The following is a 12784-nucleotide window of genomic DNA, read 5'->3' as shown; positions in this document are numbered from 1 at the left end:
TAATTATAAGAAGAGTGATTACATGTATTTCCACTTGTATATATAATTAGTGAAGAATAAATGCTAGCTTTACGAATTTGGTAATGAGAAGTTAAATTTGGTAATGAAAATTGAGGAGTTTGGTAATGTGGCCGTTGCGAACTGTTAACTCTGTTTCCCCGTCATCAACAGTTACTGCTTAACTTCGATCGCGAGTGGATGCTCATCACAGTGGATGCCACACGTGCTCGTTTTTTTTGGGTGAATAAACTGCAATACCCCTCCGGTAGACCACACGGGAATTTATAGTGTTGTGCGGTGTTAAGAAATTAGAATTTAGAGTGCAAAGGATTACCTGTGGAGTGCAAATTGGCTGTTGAAACTGGTGTTGCAATTAACAATGTGCAGTGTTAAACAATTATAACTCACAGTGCAAAGAATTACTGTAAGTGCAGCACAACACTGGATTACTGTATGTGCTTCAAGAGCATTTTCACCACTGCCAAAGTATTAAGAAGGTGGCCATAGAAGTGCTGTAAGTATCCTGGCTGAGGCACAGTCACTTCCAATTCCTCATTCTTTGGTTCCTTTTCATTTATTTCATGCTCTGTTTCCATTATTGGTGTGAATAGGTTCTTAAATGAGTTTAAAAATAAGTGCTGTACGTGTCCGGTAGGGAGTTATTTAGGTGGCTTTCAAAGGCTGGGTTAGGGTCATAAGTACCAGTCCAGCAGTCAGAGGCCCACTTTCCGGACGTAACCACTTTCCGGACGGGACCACTTTCCGGACATGCCTTTGGCTTTATTACATCGGATGGTGGAGGGATTACTTATATTGATTTTGTGTGTGTGGTATGTCAGGGAGTGCATGTAGAGATTGTCAGGCATGGAAGAATTGATGATGGAGGAGAGTCTTGAGTGTGTGGAGGAGTTTTGTTATTTGGGGGAGTTGAGGCAGGAGCTGGCTCTGTGGCTAGGGTAAGGAGAGGTTGGAGTAAGTTCAGGAATCTGTTGCCCCTCCTAACATTGAGAGGTCTCGTCCTCCATGCTAAGGGATCTTCATATGTATCAAGTCTTAGGAGTATAGTGCTGTATGGTAGTCAGACCTGGGCAGTAAAGGAAGTGGATATTCAAAGGCTCAGATGTACCGAAATGACGACAGAAGTGGTTGTGGTTGATGGAAGTTCTGGGAGCTGTTGCCTCTCCTAACATTGTGAGGGCTCTCCCTCCATGAGAAGGGATCTTTTTATATGCGTGAGAAGAGATCTTATGTGCAACTTGTGTTAGGAGTGTAATGCTGTATGGTAGTGAGACCTGGGCAGTAAAGGAAGTGGGTATTCATAGGCTTAGATATACAGGAATGACAGTGACAAGATGGATGTGTAGCTCATCCTTGAATGTGAGACCTGGGGGGGTTAGGAGCACAAGTGAAGAATTGAAAGAAAGATGGTACTGGGATGTATTGCTGTTGTGATGAGGAGGGACAGGTTAAGATAGTTTGGGCATTTGAGAGGATGCAGGATGACAGTTGGGTGCAGAAGGTGGGAATGTAAACGTCAGGGGTTGGGCTGCGAGAGGCAGACTGAAAAAAGACTTGGTACGAGGTCACAGAGTGTGACCGCTGGGATGAGGGACTGAATAGGGAGGAAGCCAGAGATCGAGCAGTGTGGAGAGCCACCATTAGGTGACCAAGGCCAACATATGTAAGCATGTTGGAGCCGTTAGACAATGATACAGCAATGTGTGTGTGTGTGTGTGTGTGTGTGTGTGTGTGTTTTTGTGTGTGTACATGTATGTACAGTATATATGTATATGTGTATGTGCATGTGTGTGTGTGTGTGTGTGTGTGTGTGTGTGTGTGTGTGTGTGTGTTCTTGTGTGTGTTTTCATGTGTTTGTTTTTTGTGTGTGTACATGTATGTACAGTATATATGTATACTGTATGTGTATATGCATGTGTGTGTGTGTGTGTGTGTGTGTGTGTGTGTGTGTGTGTGTGTGTGTGTGTGTGAAGGAAGGTGTTGGTTTAGCATTTATTCAGTAAACCTGATGAACAGTTTTTTCTTTTTCATGTGTACACTTGCTTTTAGCTATAATAATTGTTTATGGAGAGGAATAGTTGATGTATTGATTATCAGGCAGGTATTTGTGAACCCTTAAAAATGCAGGGGGGGGGGGGCAGATGGTTAACGTGTGAGATGGAGCCAGGATTCCATAGGTTTGAATGATGTATGAATGATTGTCTGGTCCCTCTTACTAGGCTTCTTGTTGTTAGTTCTCTTCCTGACATATGTTCGTTATTAATATTTTTGGATCCTACCTTACCTAATCTGTAGGAGGAAAAAATATCATGATGAGTTGATGATGATGATAATGATGAGTGGGTACTGGTGTCCCACTTCACAAACTGTCTAGTTGTTTTGTTCCGTTTGTGAATTACAATGAAGAAAGTTAAATTTCACTCTTTCTTTTAACAGGCAAGAGGTAGATGGGACATACCTGTTAGAGTTTCACAAGGATGAGAGAAAGCATGATCCAAAAGGCACAGTTGTTATGGACTTCTGTACCCAGATTACAAGGGTAAGATTCAGTGCACATCATATTCAATAATGATTACTTTAAGAATATATTTAATCCATCCATCCATCCATCCATCATCCATTCCTACCTTGCCCCATGAGGAGCATAGGATCCCGGGGCTAGGCAGTTGGTTCTGACATTTAAGATGAGTGACCAACCTCACTCATCCCTGAGTGGCATTACATGAGCAATAAACCCCAACCACTTCTTGGATATAAACCTTCACCGGCGCAGTCGAATTGGGGTGGAGTAATTACCCACTAAACCACCAGGCGCCAAAATTTGGTTATATGGTTACCACCCAGCATAGTAAATGGTTTCCTGTTGTAGGCCTACAGGAAACCATTTGCCTTGTCACTCAGTGTAGTCACCCACAGGCAGAAGAAGAGGAAAGAATGAAGGAAAGAAAGACGGAAGAGGGAGTGTAAAGTCACCAGTAGGCAGAAGGATGAGGAAAGACTAAAGGAAAGAAAGACAGAAGGGGATGGAAGGAAAGAAGGATGGAGGGGAGGAAAGGGCAGACACCCGAGAGCAGCACTGCATCGAGTGAGTGGATGGTGAGCGCCCCTCACCTGCCACAAAGAATATATTTAAATAAGTTATTTCACTCTCATCTTAAATGTTGGGACCAACTGCCTAGCCCCGGGCTCCTACGCTTCTCCTGGGGCAATGTAGGATTGGATGATGGATGGAAAATATATAGTTGGGATTCTGATTCCATTTAAAGGCATTTTTAAAATTAATAATAGTGTCCATAGTTTAACAGTATCCATCGTTAAATTCATTGATATCAGAATGTTAGAAGACGTGTAGCTCTTGTGACCTGATGTTCTCATAGACAAGGGAAACAGAGAGGAAGGAATCAGGCCATGAAAGTTTATCTGTCATTCGGAAGCATAACGTTGTCAGTGTATTATTTGATATGAAATATTTCTTATGTATTCTTTACTTTTTCCTCCAAACTTTACTGCCATATTTCAGAACCCAAAACGTGGAAAGTGCTGCTTTGAGCTACAAATAGCTGAATGTGGAAAGTCAGTTTTGCTGTCAGCTGAAAGTGAACCAGACTTAGAAGACTGGATAGACAAGCTCACACGAGTTATTCATGCTGACAAGCCTCAGGATGAATCCAGGAGTGAAAGAGGTAGCTTCACATTGGCAGTGTTAATTTTATCCGTATTGAATATTAGGATGTAGCTGTTTCACTTATAGGTAAGATGTGTTATACAGTGAGCCCTTGGTTATCGTGCATAATTAGCGATGAGCCAAGGGTGTGATAATGAAAACAGAGAACCTATTGGATTTATCCATTTTGATACCAGGTACCCCACTCATAAACCCAAAATTTCCCTTGCCCAACAATTTATAACCCACTAAATGGATACATTCTGTTAAGTATCAGAAATATATATAGGCAGGGATAGGTTAATAGAAAGAGGTGAAAAGGGCACAGTAAGGAAGAAACACACACCACAGAGAGACCCAAGATGGGCTTTAAGTAAGGGGTTCTGATTCTAGGGGGTGGATATAATTCTGAGTAGAGCCTCGTCTTTGAATCCCTTAAAGCCATCAGAAACTACAGATACTGTACCCTCGTTGTTGGCAGAAACCAGGTCAGGTGCCTGATAACAATGTTTTTTAACTGAAAAATGCACAATAATGACAGGATTGCAGATTTTCATCCTGCATTGAGAACAAAAGCCACTATAGCCAAGAGCATGATAATCTAGGAATCACTTTACAGTTAGACCTCTCTGTACGATGGGGTTACATCAAGTGACAACCAATTGCATAGCAATATACTGTATAATGAGGTAATTATAACTTAGGTTATAACGGGTTGTATTATTGGTCAAGGGCCACCTACCCAAAAAAAAGTCTGAAACTGTTGCCAGGCAGACCAACCTGCAGTACAGAGTGTGTGAGGGAGAAAAACCAGAAGAGCAATGATCTGCCAATGAGGAATTTTTGGGGAGATGGCATGTTCTTGTGTGTTCATTAATCTTTTGCTTGTTTTGTTTGTTTCATTTATAAAGGCTCCAACATGCTTGTATGCATCCGCCTTGGTCACCTAATGACAGCTCTCCATGCTGCTCCAACTCTGGCAGCCTCCCTGTTCAGTCCGTTATCCCTGAGGTCACACTCTGTGACCCTATTCAAGGTCTTTTTCAGTCTGCCTCTCGCAACCCTACCCCCAGTGTTCACACTTCTCTCTTTCTGTACTGAGTAGTCATCCCCCATCCTCTCCACTTGCCCAAATCATCTCAGTTCACCTCTTCTCATCACAGCACCAGTACACTCCAGTCCCAACCTTCCTCTCAACCCTTCCATCGTAAATGTAGCCCCCCCAGGCCTTGCATTCAAGGACGCACTGCACATCCACCAAATCATTGTCATTTCTATACATTTGAGCCTGCAAATATTCTCTCCCTTTACTGCTAAGGTCTCACAACCATACAGCATTACATGCCTAACATTAATCATCATGGGAATGTGCACAGAAGTATGGCAATGTACTGTGGCTGTTTATAAGACCATCCTACATTCATTTAGGAATGTTGGAAGTCATTTATTGTAGGCATTATTCCCTGTAAATTATGTGGACATTATTTTTAATAACTAAAGTGTGATACAATAAACCCTTGATAAATGAAAACCCGAAGTACGAATTTTCGATGTTACGAAAGCGATGAATGTAGGACAAATTCCACAATACGAAAGTATCTGTCTCAATGATACGAAAAGCTATACAAAAGGAAATACGAAAAATTCAAAATGGGCTCTCGCTTGCGGTGAGGAAACGAACTAACTTCTCTCTGGAAAACAGTTTTTTGCACGTTTCTCAGTTGAGTCCACGGTTTTGGGAAAATTCGCCATCAGGTCGATTCCTTGTCATTTATTTACATATCAGTTTATTTAGCAAGAATATTAGTTTTCGATTTATATGAGTTATAAAGGTGATGGTGATTTATTCTTTTTATAATAAATGTAAAATAGGGCATCAAGTACAGTAATCCCTGTACTATCCTGACGCCCACTTTCCGGACTCCCCACTTACCAGACGAAGTGGCCCTGGACCTTTGGAACCCAAAAATGGCCAAAAAAGAAAGAAAATCCCCCCGAAATCCTAATTTTTTCCCACCCGTAATTTGAATTTGGCTTGCGGCACTGCGCGGCGCCGAACAGCTGTTGTTTAGGCACGGCCCCTTCACCCCTTCCTTCCTTCCTCCCCCCTCCCCAATCAGGGTTGCCATTTGGTATATTTCATTTCGTGGCAACAAAGCGCCTATACCGCTGGAAGTTCATGGACGAGGTGATGGTTGTCCTTGAGGATGAGGATGAGCGCAGGGAGGGACGGGACACGCGAGGCCAGCGGACTTTGGAAAACCTTCGCCGCTACAACATCAAGTCTGCAGCCTACAACTGGGCCAGTGCATGGAAGGAAGTCCCTGTCAAGACTCTAGAAAATGGTTGGTCTCGTCTGCTTCTCGGAACGGATGTGGAGTACGATTTTCTAGGTTTTGATGTGGATGACTTCCATGCACGGCTACGTACGCATGGCAACGATGTTGATGTGGACGATGTGCGTGAGTGGTTGGATGACGACGAGGGCGATCCTGGGTATCAGACCATGTCTGATATCGAGATCGCATCTTCAGTTGCAGGTGTCAGTACCCAGCTTGAAGATTCCGACGAGGACGGCGACGATGATGCGGACTCCTCTCAGCATGACACTACTTCAGCCATCCCCAAGCTGAGCGCACTCCAGGAACACCTAGAGTTCGTTCTCGACTACCTGGAACACCCGGACTGCGACAGGGAGATGGGGCCCTTGGGACTTGTGGAGGAAGTGCATGCTTTCAGGCAGCACATCATCAATCGTCAGAATCGTCGGTCCTTGTGTCAATCAACGATTGACAGTTTTTTCAGGCCCGTGACCCCTGCTGTGCCCAGCCCTGGCTCCACTCCGTTGCCTCCCCAAGACAGGCCCTCATGCTCCGAGCCACAGCCCAGCACATCAGCCACGGTGAAGTCACCGCTCGATGTGAGTTTGCGTCTGTCTTCAGAGTCGTCTGCAGTGGGTACGCCATCACCACGACCCAGCGACGCACCCCTAGATCACCTGCCAGTGATACTCTCGGACTCTGACAGTGATTAAACAGCAAGAACTTCTCCTCTAGACCACACGGGAATTTTGAGTGTTGTGCAGTGAAAAAAACAGTGTGTTGTGTTAAGGATTTACAGTTGTGAGTCAGAATACAATTTTGAAACAACATTTAACGTAAATAGACTTGTTTGTTTTTGCTTTAGAAAATGGTTAGAAGAGTGGGAAAAGTTAAAGTGCAGATTGCAACACTTAGTAAGTTACAATGCAGCATAAGTTAGACGAGTGCGTACTGTGAAGAGAACGGACTTCTGAGTGCGATTGACTAAGTTCAGTGCAAGACTTCATGAACAGTGTACTGCAAGTGCTTCAGGAAATCCTTCTTCCTGTCAGAGTCTGAGAGGAGGCGGTTATTCATCGAGATGGCCATGGACTTGCTGTAAGTAGGCAGAATGTTTCATACTGTACTTTTTTCCATACTATACTTTCCTCAAACACCTCATTTCACTCTTTAATGTCCTTTATTGGTGCGAATAGGGTGTTAGGAGCTGTGCATGTGCAGTAGGAAGGTGTTTTTCTGAGTTAGGCTAGGTTAGGGTCCATAAGTACCAGTCCCGGAGCCAGGCACTTGTAAGTACAGTACCCAGAATGTTGAACATTGTAATGAACCTACCTCAAAACCCTCATTTTATGCTTCTTTTGCATTTATTTCAGTCTGTTATGTGCCTTATTGGTGTGATTTGGGTCTTAAATAGGTGCTATGCATGTCTAGATGGAGTTGTATAGGTATTTCTCTGAGTTAGGGTCCATAAGTACAAGTCCATAAGCTGGGGCCCAATATCTGGACAGGACCACTATCCGGACCTGCCTATGGCTCTATTACGTCGGATATTGGAGGGATTACTGTGTATATATATATATATATATATATATATATATATATATATATATGAATGTATATGGCCAGAATTAGGATTCAAGTAAGATGGAGGAATAGAAGAAGGGAAAGACGAGAGGAAGGAGTAGTTGCAAGGAGAGTGGAAAGGTTACAAGAGGATGAGAAAAAGGCGGAGTATAAGAGAGAAGTGGAGGAACGTTTGGGCAAATATGAATTGGAGCAGATGGGAGACGTTGAAGGTGTGTGTAGGATATTTACAGAAGAAATATGTGCAGCATGTGATGTGGTGTGTGGAAGGAAGAGAAGATGGAGGGGGGTGCAAGGAACAGCGTGGTGGACTGAAGAGGTGAGACAGGCTGTGGCACAAAAGAAGAAAGCATACAATGAATGGATGAGAAATAGGGGCATGGAAGAAGTTGAGAGGCGGAAGAGAGAGTTATATGTAGAAAGAAAGAGAGAGGTGAAAAGATTAGGAAGAGAGAGTAAGAAGAGAGTGGATGAGGAATTTGGAAGGAATTTGAGTGTAAATTGGAGGGACTGTAAGAAAATGTTCTGGAAAGAGGTGAAAAGAGTAAGACAGGGTGGAAATGAAGTTAGCAGGGGAGTGAAAGATAAAAATGGTAGATTACTAGTGGAGAAGTGAGAAAAAGTGAGCAGATGGAGAGAACACCCCCTGGGGGTAGGGAGGTTTTCAAGAATACTCCCCCAGTATCCCTGCTTGTCGTAAAAGGCGACTAAAAGGGTTGGCGGAGGGTTAGTGCCCCTCCCCGGAAAACAACTAACTAAAAAAACAAACAAGAAGCCTCGGACAAGGACTGACCAAACGATGACGACCCAGGACCGGACAAAGGACTTGGTAATGAGTACATGGAATGTAAGAGGAGCGAATGATGAGGTGAAAGAGAGAGAGATTGTCCAGGTGCTTGAGGGTGCGAAAGTGGATGTATGTGGAATAACTGAAACAAAATGGAGAGGAGAAAGTGTGAGAGAATGGGAGTATGGATGGGGTATATGTGCAGGAGTAGATGAGATTGAGAGGGCAAAGGAAGGAGTGTGTATAGTTGTGAGTAAAAGATGGAAGAAGAGCATAAGACAGTATGGATCAGTTGGGTCAAGGATTGTGTGGGTAAAGTTGAAAGTTGGAATACAAATGTGGGCGATTGTGTGTGTCTATGCGCCAACGCAAGATCGTGCTAGAAGAGTGAGAGAAGAGTTCTGGACAAATGTGGAAATGTGCATGAAAAAGTTTGGAAGGAATGAGAGAGTGTTTTTGATTGGTGATATGAATGGTAAAGTTGGTAATGTGAAGGTGGATGGAATAGTTGGTGAGTGGGGTGTGCCTGCCGAGATAGATGAGAATGGGAGTGCGTTAGTGGACATTTGTGCTGGGAGGGGGTTGGTGATAGCCAATACCCTCTTCAGGCATAAAATGATCCACAGGTATACATGGCGAGTGATGAGAAGGGTGGGTGGTGAACTGAATGAAAGGAAGGCAATGATTGATTATGTGTGTGTGGATGAAAGGATGCGAAGATGTGTAAAGGATGCAAGAGTGTATAGAGGTTGGGGGAGTGGACTTTCTGACCACTACTTGGTGGTGGCCAGAATTAGGATGCAAGTGAGATGGAGGAATAGAAGATGGGAAAGACGAGAGGAAGGAGTAGTTGCAAGGAGAGTGGAAAGGTTACAAGAGGATGAGAAAAAGGCAGAGTATAAGAGAGAAGTGGAGGAACGATTGGGCAAATATGAATTGGAGCAGATGGGAGACGTGGAAGGTGTGTGTAAGATATTTACAGAAGAAATATGTGCATCATCTGATGTGGTGTGTGGAAGGAAGAGAAGGTGGAGGGGGGTGCAAGGAACAGCGTGGTGGACTGAAGAGGTGAAACAGGCTGTGGCACAAAAGAAGAAAGCATACAATGAATGGGTGAGAAATAGGGGCGTGGAAGAAGTTGAGAGGCGGAAGAGAGAGTTATATGTGGAAAGGAAGAGAGAGGTGAAAAGATTAGTAAGAGAGAGTAAGAAGAGAGTGGATGAGGAATTTGGAAGGAATTTGAGTGTAAATTGGAGGGACTGTAAGAAAATATTCTGGAGAGAAGTGAAAAGAGTAAGACAGGGTGGAAGTGAAGTTAGCAGGGGAGTGAAAGATAAAAATGGTAGATTACTAGTGGAGAAGGGAGAAAAAGTGAGCAGATGGAGAGAACACTTTAAGGAATTGTTGAACGTAGAGGATGGAAGTAATGCGAGTATAAGTGGCTGGGGAATGGCTGGGAGAAGGAGGGAGGTGAGAAGACAGGAAGAAATCAGTAGGATAGAAGTTGTGGAAGCAATGAAGAAAGTTGAACTGGGAAAGCCCCTGGAATTGATGGAGTGTGTGGTGAAATGCTGAAGCATGGAGGAGAGATAGTAGTAGAATGGATGTGGAAGATGTGCAGATTGGCCTGGGAGGAAGGTAGAGTCCCGGAGGATTGGAAGTCAGGTATAATTATTCCCTTGTACAAAGGAAAAGGGGAAAAAGAAGTATGTGGTAATCATAGGGGCATTTGTCTTCTTAGTATAATAGGAAAAGTGTATGGTAGGATACTTATAGACAGAGTTAGAGAAAGAACAGAGAAATTAGTTGGAGAAGAACAGGGAGGCTTTAGGAAGGGAAGAGGTTGTGTAGATCAGATATTCATTCTTAGATCTTTAGTGGAAAAGTTTCTAGAGGAGGGAAAGAAATTGTATGCGGCTTTCATGGATTTGGAGAAAGCATATGACAGGGTGGATAGACAAGGATTGTGGAAAGTGTTAAGAATATATGGAGTAGATGGGAAGTTGTTGAATGCTGTGAAGAGTATGTACGATGGTGCGAAGGCTGCAGCGTGTGTGGATGGTGAACTAAGTGAATTTTTCTCTTTGAAAGTTGGTTTGAAACAGGGATGTGTCATGTCTCCATGGTTGTTCAATCTGTACATGGATGGGGTAATAAAAGAGGTACAAGGTAGGGTAGTGGATGTTGGAGTGGCCCTGGTGAGAGAGGATAGTGTTTGGAAACTCCCTGTACTGTTGTTTGCAGATGATACTGTGTTGTTGAGTGAAGACGAAGGGGACCTGCAAGGCTTGGTGGATGAGTTTGGGAGAGTGTGTAAGAAACGGAACCTAAAGGTGAATGTAGGGAAGAGTAAAGTGATGGTCTTTGAGAGAGGTGAAGTTAGTGAATGTACAGAGAGGTTAGATGGTGAGGAATTGGAAAATGTGAGTACGTTTAAGTATTTGGGTAGTGTGATGAGTAAGGATGGAGGTTTGGAGGGTGAAGTGCTTGAAAGGGTACAGCAGGGAAGAAAGGTTGCTGGTTCCTTGAAAGCAGTGATAAGAAACAGGGAAGTGAGCATGGAAGTGTAAAAGTTACTATATGACAGTATTGTGATACCAACTCTAACGTACGGAAGTGAAGCTTGGACATTGTTGGAAGGACACAAGTCAAGAGTGAGTGCAGTGGAAATGAATTATTTAAGAGGAGCCTGTGGAGTCACGTGGAGAGACAGGCTGACGAATGAGGATATAAAGGAGCGTTGTGGTGTGGATGTGGATGTGATAGGAAGCGTTATGAGGAACACACTGAGGTGGTTTGGCCATGTGGAGAGGATGGAGGGTGAGAGACTGACGAAGAGAGTGTATGTGAGTGAGGTGGAGGGGGGAAGAGGGAGGGGGAGGCCGAGGATGAGATGGAGGGATGGGGTGGAGAGGTATATGAGAGAGGGGGGTGTGAGTTGGGAGCAGGGCAGTGAAATGGCGGGGGACAGGGCGACTTGGAGGCGATTTGTTTGTGGCCACCCCAAACGGGATTGAGGCGTCTGGCAATAGATAGATAGATGAACATAGAGGATGAAAGTAATGCGAGTATAAGTGGCTGGGGAATGGCTGGGAGAAGGAGGGAGGTGAGAAGACAGGAAGAAATCAGTAGGATAGAAGTTGTGGAAGCAATGAAGAAAGTTAAATCGGGGAAAGCCTCAGGAATTGATGAAGTGTGCGGTGAAATGCTGAAACATGGGGGAGAGATAGTAGTAGAATGGATGTGGAAGATGTGCAGATTGGCCTGGGAGGAAGGTAGAGTCCCGGAGGATTGGAAGTCAGGTATAATTATTCCCTTGTGCAAAGGAAAAGGGGAAAAAGAAGTGTGTGGTAATCATAGGGGCATTTGTCTTCTTAGTATAATAGGAAAAGTGTATGGTAGGATACTTATTGACAGAGTTAGAGAAAGAACAGAGAAATTAGTTGGGGAAGAACAGGGAGGCTTTAGGAAGGGAAGAGGTTGTGTAGATCAGATATTCATTCATAGATCTTTAGTGGAAAAGTTTCTAGAGAAGGGAAAGAAATTGTATGCGGTTTTCATGGATTTGGAGAAAGCATATGACAGGGTGGATAGACAAGGATTGTGGAAAGTGTTAAGAATATATGGAGTAGATGGGAAGTTGTTGAATGCTGTGAAGAGTATGTACGATGGTGCGAAGGCTGCAGTGCGTGTGGATGGTGAACTAAGTGAATTTTTCTCTTTGAAAGTTGGGTTGAAACAGGGATGTGTCATGTCTCCATGGTTGTTCAATCTGTACATGGATGGGATAATAAAAGAGGTACAAGGTAGGGTAGTGGATGTTGGAGTGGCCCTGGTGAGAGAGGATAGTGTTTGGAAACTCCCTGTACTGTTGTTTGCAGATGATACTGTGTTATTGAGTGAAGATGAAGGGGAGCTGCAAGGCGTGGTGGATGAGTTTGGGAGAGTGTGTAAGAAATGGAATCTAAAGGTGAATGTAGGGAAGAGTAAAGTGATGGTCTTTGAGAGAGGTGAAGTCGGTGAATGTACAGCGAGGTTGGATGGTGAGGAATTGGAATATGTGAGTACGTTTAAGTACTTGGGTAGTGTGATGAGTAAGGATGGAGGTGTGGAGGGTGAAGTGCTTGAAAGGGTACAGCAGGGAAGAAAGGTTGCTGGTTCTTTGAAAGCAGTGATAAGAAACAGGGAAGTGAGCATGGAAGTGAAAAAGTTACTACATGACAGTATTGTGATACCAACTCTAACATATGGACGTGAAGCTTGGACGTTGTTGGAAGGACACAAGTCAAGAGTGAGAGCAGTGGAAATGAGTTATTTAAGAGGAGCCTGTGGAGTCACATGGAGAGACAGGCTGATGAATGAGGATATAAAGGAGCGTTGTGGTGTGGATGTGGATGTGGATGTGATAGG

At 43.8% G+C, this 12784-nt stretch overlaps 1 protein-coding gene across 1 annotated transcript in view; it reads left to right on the top strand.

Annotated features, from left to right (window-relative positions):
* Ziz (dedicator of cytokinesis protein Ziz) overlaps positions 1 to 12784 on the top strand; it is a 251109-nt gene that overhangs the window by 42949 nt on the left and 195376 nt on the right. The window contains exons 7-8 of the mRNA XM_080277570.1: positions 2455 to 2557; positions 3539 to 3701. Of these exons, the coding sequence (XP_080133696.1) occupies positions 2455 to 2557; positions 3539 to 3701 (266 nt within the window). The remainder of the gene's footprint in view (positions 1 to 2454; positions 2558 to 3538; positions 3702 to 12784) is intronic.

This window comes from Coenobita brevimanus, chromosome 70 (genome assembly GCF_032717465.1).
Source record: "Coenobita brevimanus isolate Jiangsu-jjx chromosome 70, ASM3271746v2, whole genome shotgun sequence".
In the NCBI taxonomy this organism is placed as follows: Eukaryota; Metazoa; Arthropoda; class Malacostraca; order Decapoda; family Coenobitidae; genus Coenobita; species Coenobita brevimanus.
Note: the sequence above shows the minus strand (reverse complement) of the source record. Positions and strands in the feature narration are given on the sequence as shown.